General features: G+C 35.5%; 1 protein-coding gene across 1 annotated transcript in view; it reads right to left on the bottom strand.

The window, feature by feature from the left end:
* Positions 1-12,965, bottom strand: part of Sgf29 (SAGA-associated factor 29) — a 93,040-nt gene that overhangs the window by 6,513 nt on the left and 73,562 nt on the right. Inside the window, exons 4-5 of the mRNA XM_089099110.1 lie at positions 7,736-7,858; positions 5,251-5,409 (exon numbers count right to left, since the gene is read on the bottom strand). Coding sequence (XP_088955236.1) covers positions 5,251-5,409; positions 7,736-7,858 — 282 coding nt within the window. The remainder of the gene's footprint in view (positions 1-5,250; positions 5,410-7,735; positions 7,859-12,965) is intronic.

Below are 12,965 nucleotides of genomic sequence, written 5' to 3'. Positions count from 1 at the left end.
CAACATTACCCTAATCTTTACCTTAATACCCTTAGCCATTTCGGACACACCCAGGATCAAATATTCCACCTTTCGCAGTGATAAATCCTAAATGTAAACAACAGGCAAATTACATAATTTATAGCCCTTGCCTCCGGGGCTCTTGAAGGGTCATGTTATCCCTGGAGGCATAGTTCTTGGATCTTTCCAGAATTTTGAACAAAATGGCTACCTCAAAATCCTCATCACTATGGGGGGGCATCTAAAAAAGGGCTAGAGAGGCTGGTTGCCCTCCAATTACTTTTGACTCTTAAAAAGCGGACTGGATTTTGAACTTCCAATCGTTGAGCCCCCTCGAAGTTTCTACGAAAACTCCTTCAATAAGAAGTGGTCAGGTGAAAAAAAAAAAAAATACATAGACCCACTTCGCTCTTTACTTAGGCAGTAGTACAATAATTATAAGGTGAAAGCTTGTTCTTCATCTTATAAGGCGAAATCACGATTGAAAAATTATTACCAGAAAGCGTTACCAAGGCCACCATTATTTCCTCAAATAACTGACATAAATATCAAGCAAATTTAGCTGCAAAAAATTTTATGCCCTGGGACACTTAACAACCAAAGAAATAAAAAATAACGAGGTGCATTTATTAAACAGGCTAATAAGCCTCAGAACTGAACCGGCTTAATGAGAAATTTGAAAGAGGAGAGGACCACCTTCTCTCCCTTGGCTTCTAAAAAGCAGGCTAAAAGTACCGTGATGAGTATTTTAGCAATATGTGGTGAAAAAGCATAAGACTTGTCCCTCTTCCTATCATCAGGATAGGATTGATAGGATTATATTTTAAACAATTAATAAGGTATATTCCAACAAAAAAAACAAAAAAACAACAAAGTACATCAAATATATAACACTGATCCCAATAAAGACTCCATGGCCTGTAAAGGATGACAAGTTCTTTTCTGCTTTACAATTATCTTAAAATGTATTTTATCTTGTTTTCAAGTAATTAAGGTGCTGCATATATAACACTATATATGAACGTAAGATTACTTCCTCATTAATGCTATCTAAAAAACAAAAAGTAACAATTAAATGAATGTATAACAACAGAAACAAATCCCTCATAGCAAAGGTGAATTGAGTCCATCTTTTACATTTTCAAAGCACCGATACCCCACCATAGCTCAAATTCAGAAATTTTCAGACCGGAACATAAATTATTAATAAATTAGTCAGCAATGTCATCTTTAATTATTAGTTCATTAATTAATTATTACTAAACTATTAACTAAAAATATTCTAGCTCTTACCAAAAAGTAAAACTATCGATTTTAAAAGTGTCTCACAAAACTAACATAAATTTTGGAATCAATTTTATAAAAGCCTGTGTCTCAAAAAATATTTCACTGGACCACGCCGTATCCAGGGGGCATTGCGGGTTTGAATTCACCGCCTTCAAAATACTTCTCGGACTCGTAAACTGGTCACAAAACTACAGGTAAAAAATAATTTCTCCTAAAAATTGAAGAATATTTCTTCGTTTCGTAAAAGTGGTCTAATAGATGCGGCCAAAAAAAACTGTTTCAGACTGTTAGACAAAGTCCATGGAAGGTAGAACCCTTCTACTTCAGTCTTTTGGTACCCCCGCCCCCGCCCCCTTCAAAGTGGATACGGCTCTGCTCTAGACAGTCTACAATAGCATTGACCTTCCCAATTTAATATCGAAGCATTTAGGATCACTTTTCAAAGATTTTCAAATTTGTTACTAATTTCCTATTGAGATAAAAAAAAAAAAAAAAAAAAAAAAAAAAAAATGGGTCATACATGGAAAGTGTGGTTATAGAAACTTGAAAAAACCTCATTCGAATGCAAATTGAAAGTTCTAGTCCCATTTTAAGAGTTGAAACTGATTGAATTGCAGCTAGTCTCCGTACCGTGCTCAACTTCACTACCTGACACCCCATTAGCCCCCGATATTGACTCAAAATTTTGAGCTAGGCATTGTGTTCAAGATATGCCTTTAAGGATACCATGACCCCACAGCCACTAGGCCAAGGGCCGTAAATTAGACAAACTACCGATTGTTCACAAACTAACTTTTCTAGTGGAAAAGGGGGGATTTGCCAGGTCTTGGATTTCTGCTTGGCTTATAACATAAAGGAGCAAAAAGAACATACAAAAGGATAATTTCCTTTATAACATAAAGGAAAAGAACATACAAAAGAACATACAAAAGGATAATTTCCTTTATAACATAAAGGAAAAGAACATACAAAAGAACATACAAAAGAAAAGGATGGTGGTTGTGAGGGGACCCAGAAAATGGACCAAAACTTTTATCTCGGAAGAGTTTGAAACTTACAGCCTCAAAGTCTTTGGGCCAAGGGGAGCTTAATGTACATAAAAATTGTTTGGAGGCACAGAAACCCAAAAATAGGACCCAAAAATGGTAACAATCTTTTTTTCTCCATTGCCTTGAAAATTATATCATTAAGCCCCTAGGATCGGGGGACCCCAATACGGAAGGACAAAATTAATAAAATGTTGACTTCCCCAATAACATGACCTGTTTCTGGGTCAAAGAGATTTTAATAACAATGAAAAAACGCAACAAAATACAGATTTGTCTAGAAATGGAGCCAGAAATGGAGCCTGAAATGGAGAAATGGAGCCGTAACAAGCTAAATCAACAGACAACATATGCTGTCAAGTGATCAAAACAGCGTATTTGTGATATCCAGGGAATGGCTTTAGGGATTAATTTAAAAGTTTCAGAGAGTACATTGGGGGGGGGGGGGGTGACAAGTGACCCTTGAATTTTGTTTTGGGGTAGAAGCAGAGGGGTAGGGTCTACAAATTTGGGTATTCAATCTATTTTAAATGTGTGTCACAATTAGCCCCCGTGGCACTAGGAATCTATCCCTGGTGACGTAACTATGTAGACTGGAAAACACTAGATGAGCCCAGGTTATCAGAGTAAAGCATCTACATTATCAATGGGGCAAGTTGGAAGAACAATTTGAAATTTTCGGAAGTTGTTGGGGACCAAATAGACATCAAATTTTGACAGGGGGCAGGGACAGAGGTAGGAGTAAATCGAAAGAAGCTATGCACACAGGTGATCTAAGGGGTATAGCTACAGCATTTCGAGAATGATTTGCGTTGATCGAGCAGAAACTTATCGATACAATGGGGGGGGGGAGGGCACTTCACACTCTGTATTCAGAGCGATAGGATGAGAAGGCCAATAAATCTGTGCTTCCCATCCGCCAAAATGTTTTGGCACTATTAGTCCCAGTGGAACTTTGAATCTAAATATTTTCTGAGACCATAACTGCCTTAAAACTTTTTTTTTCATATTACTTTTTCTTTAGTATTTTTCTTACAGAGCTCAACTTTGAATCTATTCATGGTGAGGTTTTTCTTTAGTATTTTTCTTTCGGATCTCAACTTTCAATGTACTCATGGTGAAGCAGTGAGGTAAAATTTCCGTGCAAATAAGTCTTCAGCTTTGTTTTAAATATCATATATTAAAGAAAAAACCCTTTCTCGGCGTTTGGATTTTAACTATTAAGTATTATCAAATACATCTTTCAATAGATCAAACCAAATACCCCAGTACTATTATTATTCTAAAAGAGACGCAATAGATTATTACATTTTTGGTTGGCACGGGTTTTGTTCTGTAAACCTTCAAACACAAAGGAAGGCATCGCCCTCGTTGAAATACGTGGTTTTTCGAACAAAAAAGTTCTTAGGAGCATGGGCGTATCCAGAGGTGGGCAAGGGGCCAAATCCCCCTTCGTTTTTGAAGAAAAGGACATTTAAAAAACGTGCCAACAGAGCAAAATTAAAAACATGCTTAAAATCCTGGTAGCTCCTGGCAGTGCTATACCCCTCCATTTCAGCAAAATTTTCAAGCAGCACTTGCTTAGAAGAGCTATTATTCCACCACTCGGATAGGGGTAGGTTTGCTACTGAAAATTATGACAGAAGCGGTGTAATTGATTGAAATTATCTATTCTTCTTTTTCTTCTATTTAACAGCAGGCGGGCTTTTCAGTAATTATATTTAGCCCTTTTCCTTTTGCTTCACTCTGCGGGCTAAATAGGTATTGGCTTGATTGCCTCATATTTATTAGATATTTTCAGATATCTTTCAGTAAATCGTTCGACTCTAAGAGTTCAATTATGAGATGGTAGATGTCGATTTCTATGCTCTGTGTGCAGGCTAGACTCTTGGCTGATAGTGAGATTTTGTGGTGTTTGAAGCATTTTAGCAGTTTACAAAGCAAGGTATGTTGTGCAGACGTCAGCATATTACATTCAAATAGGCAATGGTCAATTGTTTCATTATTCATATTACAATGCCTACAAAAAGGGGACAGGGGAAATGAACCACTTGAATTAGGAAACTTATACGAGAATGCAAGAAAATTTAGTCCATTTGTTCCAGAACGAATTCTATGGTAAATTTTAGAAAAATAATTATTGGGAAAGTGGGAAAGATTGGGAATATTCTTACTAAACGTAACATCTGATAGCCTCCATTGGCAAATACCTCTGATGGAGATTGGTTTCCCACTTTGCTGGTCAATAGTCATAGCATTTTTTGCTATTTCATCAACCTGATGATTACCACTTATACCAGAGTGGCTAGGAATATACTGAAAATAAGTTCTTATGCCACTTGAAGCAAGTTTATCTATAATACTGAGACAATGATAAGTGTCAATGTCCAACTTATACTGAGGAGCTGAGGCCAGCAACTCAAGGCTTGATAAAGAGTCGGAATATACTATAATACTATTTGAATTTGCAATCAAACGTTGGTTTTCCTATAAGGTGTTCTGATGCCATGATTATGGCATTTAACTCAGCAGACATTATAGATACATTATTATATAATCTCTCGCCCATTGCAATTTTCAGGTGAGGAAGGAAAGCACCACTTGCTACTTTCTCATTCATTTTTGACCTATCAACAAATATTTGGAAGTGGTTTTTATAAGTAATTGTATTAAGTTCAGCAATTTTTTTTTCTGGACAAAAGCAATGGGGGTTAAATCTTTATTCCACTTTGAGAAATCAGTATTTATTATGGGAATTGACCAATTCCATGGAGGGGATTGGGGGAATCCATACTACAATATTACTTCTACTACTTCTACTTCTTCTCATCACCGCACCAATCCATCCAATGCCAGTAGAACCGGCAACACAAAGCTCATATTGCAATACTTTATTAGCTAACAACGCAAAAATCACCTTGGCAATATAGTTTGAATCCGCTGGAACTGAGCCACAAAGAGGGGGAGGAGTCTCTACTTCTTTTCCTAGCCACAATGGAAGTGTCTGCGCAGACTGATGGAGCATTTTCATCAATGTAATCCTTCGCATTGTTTCTTTATTGCCTTGTTGTCTTGCCTGCAACAGTTGGATTAAAATTAACAAATACACTTTCAAATGAGGATAAAAGATATATAATAATAAATTGTGAGAAAAACGGTAAGACTCTGGTGATTTTTCTTTAGTGCGGGGGGGGGGGGGTAGACTCAATGAAATAATTCTTATTTTCTTTTTCTTTTTTCAGCCAAGAATGATTGACAGGCCCTTATAGATAATTCAATCGAGTTAAATAAAAATTTAAATCGAACAAAACTCTGCCAAATTTGCTGTCCGTTCATTGTTTTGTTGCCTAGGATTACGAAAAATACAGAAAAAATTTTTTACATCTAAAATAAAGATAAATGTTGATGTAATATAAATGTGTAAAATATCTGGGATTTGCTTCTATAAACAGCGTAAAAGTCAACGAAGAAAAACTCAGCTCACATTAAATTCTGCTCCAGAATAAACTTATCCAGAAGAAACTATATTGCCCCGCAATGCAAAAACTCCAAAATTACATATGAGAAAAATAAAACGTTGTGCGTTTCCGTTCTGTAGAGTTAAACTCCAACAAGGTTGAGCTGAACGTTTAACTTTTTTTTTTTAGTTAACTCAACCTCAGCTTAACTGATATTAAAATTAATGCCACCAAAGCTTCTCTTCAGAAAAAGCCTTTACTATAAAGAAAAAATTCTTATAGATTATTCTTATGAAGAATAAATTCTTCCCCTTCTTTGACCTAAGTCAGCGGCAACCTCACTCATATATTCGCTATTTAAATTTAAATCAAAGTGAATTAAAATCAACTTGATGGAAGTGAATAAGAACTTTAGAGACATGGCTAAATAGAGTAAAGCCAAGTAAGATGGGCACTGTGAGAGGCAAAGCTGGCATAACTTTTTCAGAATTGATAAAAATGATTCAATTCACTTGTTGATAGGCAGTCTATGATCCATCCTAGGGCAGAACTAAGCTAGATAGGCATAGAGTTAGGATAATTCAAATAAACAAAAAACAATAGGGAAAAATTTCTCAAGACAGTGGAATTCAATTCAGCGAATATTTCGGCCGTATGTCCAAGGGCCGTCCTCAGCACAACACCAAAAAAATATATATATATATAAAACTTACATTAAAATGCGAATGTTCAAACTAAAAATATTTTTAAAAGCTTTTAAAACAGCCCTAGCATCATTATTTCAACGAAGTTCAACCAGGACTGACTAAATAAAGTGACGCCAGATGTTAAAATTCATTCAAACAAAATAAAAAAATTAAACACAAGCTTTCAAAGCTTATCTTGCTTTTTTGGCAGCAAGTCTTAAAAACTTTTTTGTAACAGGTTCACTATTATTTTCTATTGGTTAAATAAAATATGTTATTATTTGATTTTTAAGTTAATTTGTGTACAAAGGAATTTAATGAATATTCCCCTAAATACCTTGGTTTGGGAATCAATTGAAATTAAACTCACAATAAATCATAATATCATAGGCAGCGCGCCACCGCTGCCTAAGTAAAGAACGATGTGGGCACAATGTGTTTTTTTTTATCCATACCTGGGCACTTTGTATCGAAGGAGTTGTCGTAGAAACTTCGAAAAGGGCTCATTCAATTTGAAATTGAAGTTTCTAGTGCCCTTTTTAATAGTCGAAAGTGATTGGAGGGCAACTAACCCCCCCCCCCACGCCCTCATTCCCCCAAACACATCTAATCAAAATTTTGAGATAGCCATTTTGTTCAGCGTAGTTGACTTCCATGTAGAAAATATCTTTTTGAGGAGGACACTCCCCCACATCCCACGGGGCAAGGGTTTTAAGTTATGCCCTGAGGGCATATAAGGTTTTTTATAGAAAGCGTTGTTGTAGAAACTTCAAAAAAGGCTCATTCGATTGGAAATTAAAGGGCTAGTGCCCTTTTTAATAGTCGAAAGTGATTGGAGGGCAACTAACCACCCCACGCCCAGCATTCCCCCAAATACATCCAATCCAAAGTGTGAGATAGCCATTTTGTTCAGCGTAGTTGAGTTCCAGATAGAAAATATCTTTTTGTGGAGGACACTCCCCACAACTCTCGGGGCAAGAGTTTTAAGTTATGCCCTGGGCGCATATAAGGTTTTTATAGAAGGCGTTGTCGTAGAAACTTCAAAAGAGGCTTATTCGATTGGAAATTCAAAGGGATAGTGCCCTTTTTAATAGTCGAAAAAGATTGAAGGGCAACTAGCCCCCCCCCCCATGATATAATCATGTATTATATGATGATATACATTTTACAATATACATAATATATTACAGATAAATATATTGTACATTAAATAAAATCTATTATATTTATAAAATTATATTATATAAAAAACATGTACCTGGATCCTTTTTTCATTTCTAATTTGTCTGATTTCGTATATCTTGCTTAAGGCTTTTCTCAATAATTCTTGCTCTTTCTCCGCCTCATTTGAAGCTTGCTGAGTCACTGATTTCAGTTTTCCCTAAATATAAGGAAAAAAACATGAATCACTCTATCGAGGCTTAAATGTTCTAAGTTTGAAGTTATGCCCTGGGGGCATATAAGGTTTTATAGAAGGCATTCTCGTAGAAACTTCAAAACAGGCTCATTCGATTGGAAATTAAAGGGCTATTGGCCTTTTCAATTGTCCAAAATGATTGGAGGGCAACTAGTCCCCCCCCCATGTCCACCAGTTCCCCAGCCGCATCCCGTCAAACTTTGGAGATAGCTATTTTTTTAAGCGTAGTTGATTCCCAGATAAAAACTATGTTTTTGAGGAGTATAATCCCCCACAGCCCCCAGGGCAAGGGTTGTAAGTTATGCCCTGGGGACATATGAGGCTTTTATAGAAGGCGTTGTCGTAGAAACTTCAAAACATGCTCATTCGACTGGAAATTAAAAGGCTAGTGCCCTTTTTAACTGTTGAAAGTAATTGGAGTATAACTAGCATCCCCTTCCCCCCACGCCCATGAGTTTCCCAAACACATCCAATCAAAATTTTCTGTTAGCCATTTTGTTCAGCGTAGTTGATTTCCAGATAGAAAATATATTTTTGAGGAGGAAACTCCCCCACAACCCACAGGGCAAGGGTTTTAAGTTATACCCTGGGGCATATAAGTTTTTTTATAGAAGGCGCAGTCGTATAATAGTAAAAACAGTCTAATTTGAATGGATATTAAAGGGCTTGTGCTCATTTTTAATTTAGAAAGTTAGTTTACGGACACTAGCCCCCCCCACGTCCATCATTTCCCCAATTTCATCCAATCAAAATTCTGAGATAGCCATTTTCTTCAACGTAGTTGATTTTCAGATAGAAAATATTTTTTTGAGGAGGAAACTCCTCCAGAACCTTCAGGGCAAGGGGTTTAAGATATGCCCTGGGGGCATATAAGGTTTTATAGAAGGCGTTGTCGTAGAAACTTCAAAAAGGTTCATTCGATTGGAAATTCAAAGGGATAGTGCCCTTTTTAATAGTCAACAGTGATTGGAGGGCAACTAGCCCCCCCTCCCTACGCCCATCATTCCCCTAAACACATCCAATCAAAATTTTTAGATAGCCATTTTTGTTCAGCGTAGTTGATTTCCAGATTGAAAATATATTTTTGAGGAGGACACTCCCCCACAGCCCTCAGGGCAAAGGTCTTAAGTTATGCCCTGGGTGCATTTAGGGTTTTTATACAAGGCGTTGTCGTAGAAATTTCAAAACAGTCTCATTCGATTGTAAATTCATGGGATATTTCCATTTTTAATAGTCTATAGTTTGGGGCGGCCCGCTAGTCCCCCCGCCCTACATTCATCGTGTCCCAAAAGACAACCTAGCAAACTATTAAAATAGCCATTTTGTTCAATGCTTCTGATTTGCACATAGACAATATGTTTTGTAGGAGGAATCTTCCCCGGAACGGTCAGGACAAGGGTTCTAAGATATACCCTCGGGGCATATAAGGCTTTTTAGAAGGCGTTGTCGTAGAACCTTCAGAAAAGGTTCATTCGATTGGAAATTCAAAGGGATAGTGCCCTTTTTAATAGTCAAAAGTGATTGGAGGGCAACTAACCCCCCCCCCCGATAACTCTTATTTCACCACACACATCCACAAACACCATTGAGATAAACCGATTGTTCAGTGCAGCTGCTGCTTGGATAGACAATATGTTTTTAATTAGGATAATCCCCGAGCACCATCAGACCGATTGTTTTTTTATGACTATGGGATATAGATTGTTGTTATTGACAGTATTATCGAATAAACTTCCAAATAGGCTCATTCAACTCTAAATTAAACTGGCTAGTGCCCTTTTTAATAGTTGAAAGTGATTTGAGCGCAACTAGCCCCCCCCCCCCACGCCCATCATTCCCCCAAAAACATCCAATCAAAATTTTGAGATAGCCGTTTTGCTCAGCGTAGTTGATTTCCAGATAGAAAATATGTTTTTGAGGAGGAAAATCCCCCAGAACCCTCCGGGCAAAAGGGTTTTAAGTTATGCCCTGGCGGCATATAAGGTTTTTATAGAAGACGGTGTCGTAGAAACTTCAAAAAAGGCTCATTCAATTGGAAATTCCGAGAGCTAGTGCCCTTTGTAATAGTCGAAAGGGATTTGAGTGCAACTAACCCCCTCTCACACCCACCTTTTCCCCAAACACATCCAATCAAAATTTTAAGACAGCCATTTTATTAAACGTAAGTTCTAGAAATTAGGTCTTTGAGGATTACAACTCCCCCAAAGCCCTCAGGGCAAGGGGTGTAATTTAAGGATTCTCCGAATCCTTCATATTATTTCTTATGGAAGGATGCTCGTATACACTTTAGAGAGGGCTCGTTTGATTGGAAATTGAAAGTTCTTGTTCACTTTTTAAGAGTGAAAAGATATTGAAGGGCAACTAGCCCCTCTCCCTCCTATACGTCCTCAATGCATCAGATAAAAATTTTGAGATAGATATTTTGTTAAAATAGTTCAAGGTTCTGATAACAAAAACTCCAGTGTCGACACAGCCCACCAGGGCCCAGGGTTAGGCGTTGTAATTTATGCCCTGGGGCGTAACTTATTAAGGGGTGTTTGTAAAGGGGTTTTGTATGGGAAGAACACATAGGAAATCTATTATAATTATCCAATTATAAGGTTAAAATACATACTCTGTGATAGATGCAAAATTGCTTTGGCACACAAATTCCTATTAAGGTCAATTCCAAACAGCCGTGAACCCTTTGTGTCAGCAAGTGAAATGGTCTAAACTCCCTTATTGGAGCTATTTTTTCAATACATTCATTGTTGTCAATCGCTGTCCACAAGTTTTGAAAGCTGTCTATTGTTCATTTATAAGGTTTTTATCAAAGAGGTAATCGTATAGACTTTGATAAAAGCCTCATTCGATTTAAATTGAAAGTTCTAGATCCGTTTTTTAAAGTCAAGAATAATCGGACAGTAAGCACCCCCCCCATGCCATAAAAACTTGAAACTTTTTGCAATCAAAAACTAACAAAAATTAAATTAAAAAAAATTCCGAAAAACAAGTTTTTCAAAGAAAAGTAAAGGCCATTTTAAACTTAAGCTCAGGAGATACAAATACCCGTTAAAATTCAAACTCAAAACGACCAGAAATAACTATTAAACAATGAATGAAACCCAAGACGAACGGAAATTAAATAAACAATCAGAGCAAAAAACATACAACAAGTAATAATATAAATGAATAAATAGATCTTAAAGCAAGTAATGCTTAGATTGAATATGAAAATCTAGCTTAAAACGAAACCAAATATTTTGCTATTAAAGTATAAATGAAACTTAAAACGAACAGAAATTAAATAAACAATCAATGCGAACAGAACATACAATATGTATTAATGTAAATGAATAAATAAATCTTAAAACGAGTGAAACTTAAATTGAATATACAAATCAAGTTTGAATCGAATAAAAATAACTACAAACAAGAGTTTGGGTATCGTCTCACTGCAGAAGTCTAAAACCTACTGCGTCATTGGCACTTTACTGAAAACGAATTATATTACAAATGTTTTCTTTTGTACTTAATGTTTAAAATAAATATTAAAATTAAAGAAAAATTTTGAACCGATGAGTGTTTGGAAATTAATTTCATTATGCCTCAAATATTCAGTTTAATTTATTATTTCTTTTCAAGTTTGGTCAAGACAAATATAGTTTCACTACAAGCAAAATTTGGATACTGCCCCCTTCTTTAACTGTAAAAACCTAAAGCCTTCTGCGTCATTGGTGCTTCACTGAAAACGAATTACTCGTATATTACAAATTTATTATTTTCCAGTTCTTACAGCATTGAAAATGAAAATAAAGATTAAAGGGAAAAAAAACTTGAACTGATTGATCTTTCAACAATTAATATTATCATATATATAATGTTGGATTTGATTTTGTTTATACTTTCGAAGACTGTTCACGATTCATACTGTTTTGCCATTTTTTTTTAACCGTTCAATTTATTTAAACTAACCGTGGTAGTTTGGTATTAAAACATTCTGTAGATTCTAGCAATTTCTATTTGAGCGGAAAACTGCACCTCAAACTTTGTGGAACATGTATTTTCTTGCATGAAACACCAAAATATAATAAAATGTCAAGTTTCGGAGTGTTCCACCACTCTAGTTGTATGCCAGGCTAATTCTCGTAGCAGCCCAATTCCGTCGTGGTATGGTTCACATTTTCAACACCTGGCGTCCGGACTATCATATAATCTACCAAGCATACAACTACCCCAAATCAGTATCAATAAATAAATGAAACCCAAAACTAACAAAAATTAAACTAAATATTAGTCAAACTTAAAACGAGCATAAATCAATGTGAGTAGGGTTCAAAACCTCTATGCTTTCTAAAAGCCAGAATATAATTTGTACTTTACTGAAAAAAAATTCAAATGAGTTTACTGAAAAAAAATGTGCATTGCCAATTTAATATACATATGCTGATATTTATTCCCTAAAATCTTAATTAACTTTTGATTTCTTAAAGTTACAAAAGTGAAAATATTTCAAAGAATTTTTTTCAGTAAAGCGCCAATGACACAGTAGGTTTTAGGCTTCTGCAGTGAGATGATACCCAAACTCTCGTTTGTAGTTATTTTTATTCGATTCAAACTTGATTTGCATATTCAATTTAAGTTTCACTCGTTTTAAGATTTATTTATTCATTTACATTAATATATATTGTATGTTTTGTTCCAATTGATTGTTTATTTAATTTCTGTTTGTTTTAAGCTTCATTTATACTTCAATAGCAAAATATTTGTTTTCATTTTAAGCTAGATTTTCATATTCAATCGAAGCATTACTCACTTTAAGATCTATTTTTTCATTTATGTTATTACTTGTTGTATGTTTTTTGCTAAGATTGTTTATTTAATTTCCGTTCGTTTTGGGTTTCATTTATTCTTTAATAGTAATTTCTGGTCGTTTTGAGTTTGAGTTTTAACAGGTATTTGTATCTGGTGAGCTTAATTTTAAAATGACCTTTACTTTTCTTTTAAAAACATATTTTTAGAAAAGTTTGTTTTAATTAATACTTGTAAACAAGAGGGGAGAAAAGCAGGAAGGAATTGTAATCTTACAGAA

The sequence above is a fragment of the Artemia sp. Qi Xiang Cuo genome, chromosome 13 (genome assembly GCF_049724085.1).
Source record: "Artemia sp. Qi Xiang Cuo chromosome 13, ASM4972408v1, whole genome shotgun sequence".
Classification (NCBI taxonomy): Eukaryota; Metazoa; Arthropoda; class Branchiopoda; order Anostraca; family Artemiidae; genus Artemia; species Artemia sp. Qi Xiang Cuo.
Note: the sequence above shows the minus strand (reverse complement) of the source record. Positions and strands in the feature narration are given on the sequence as shown.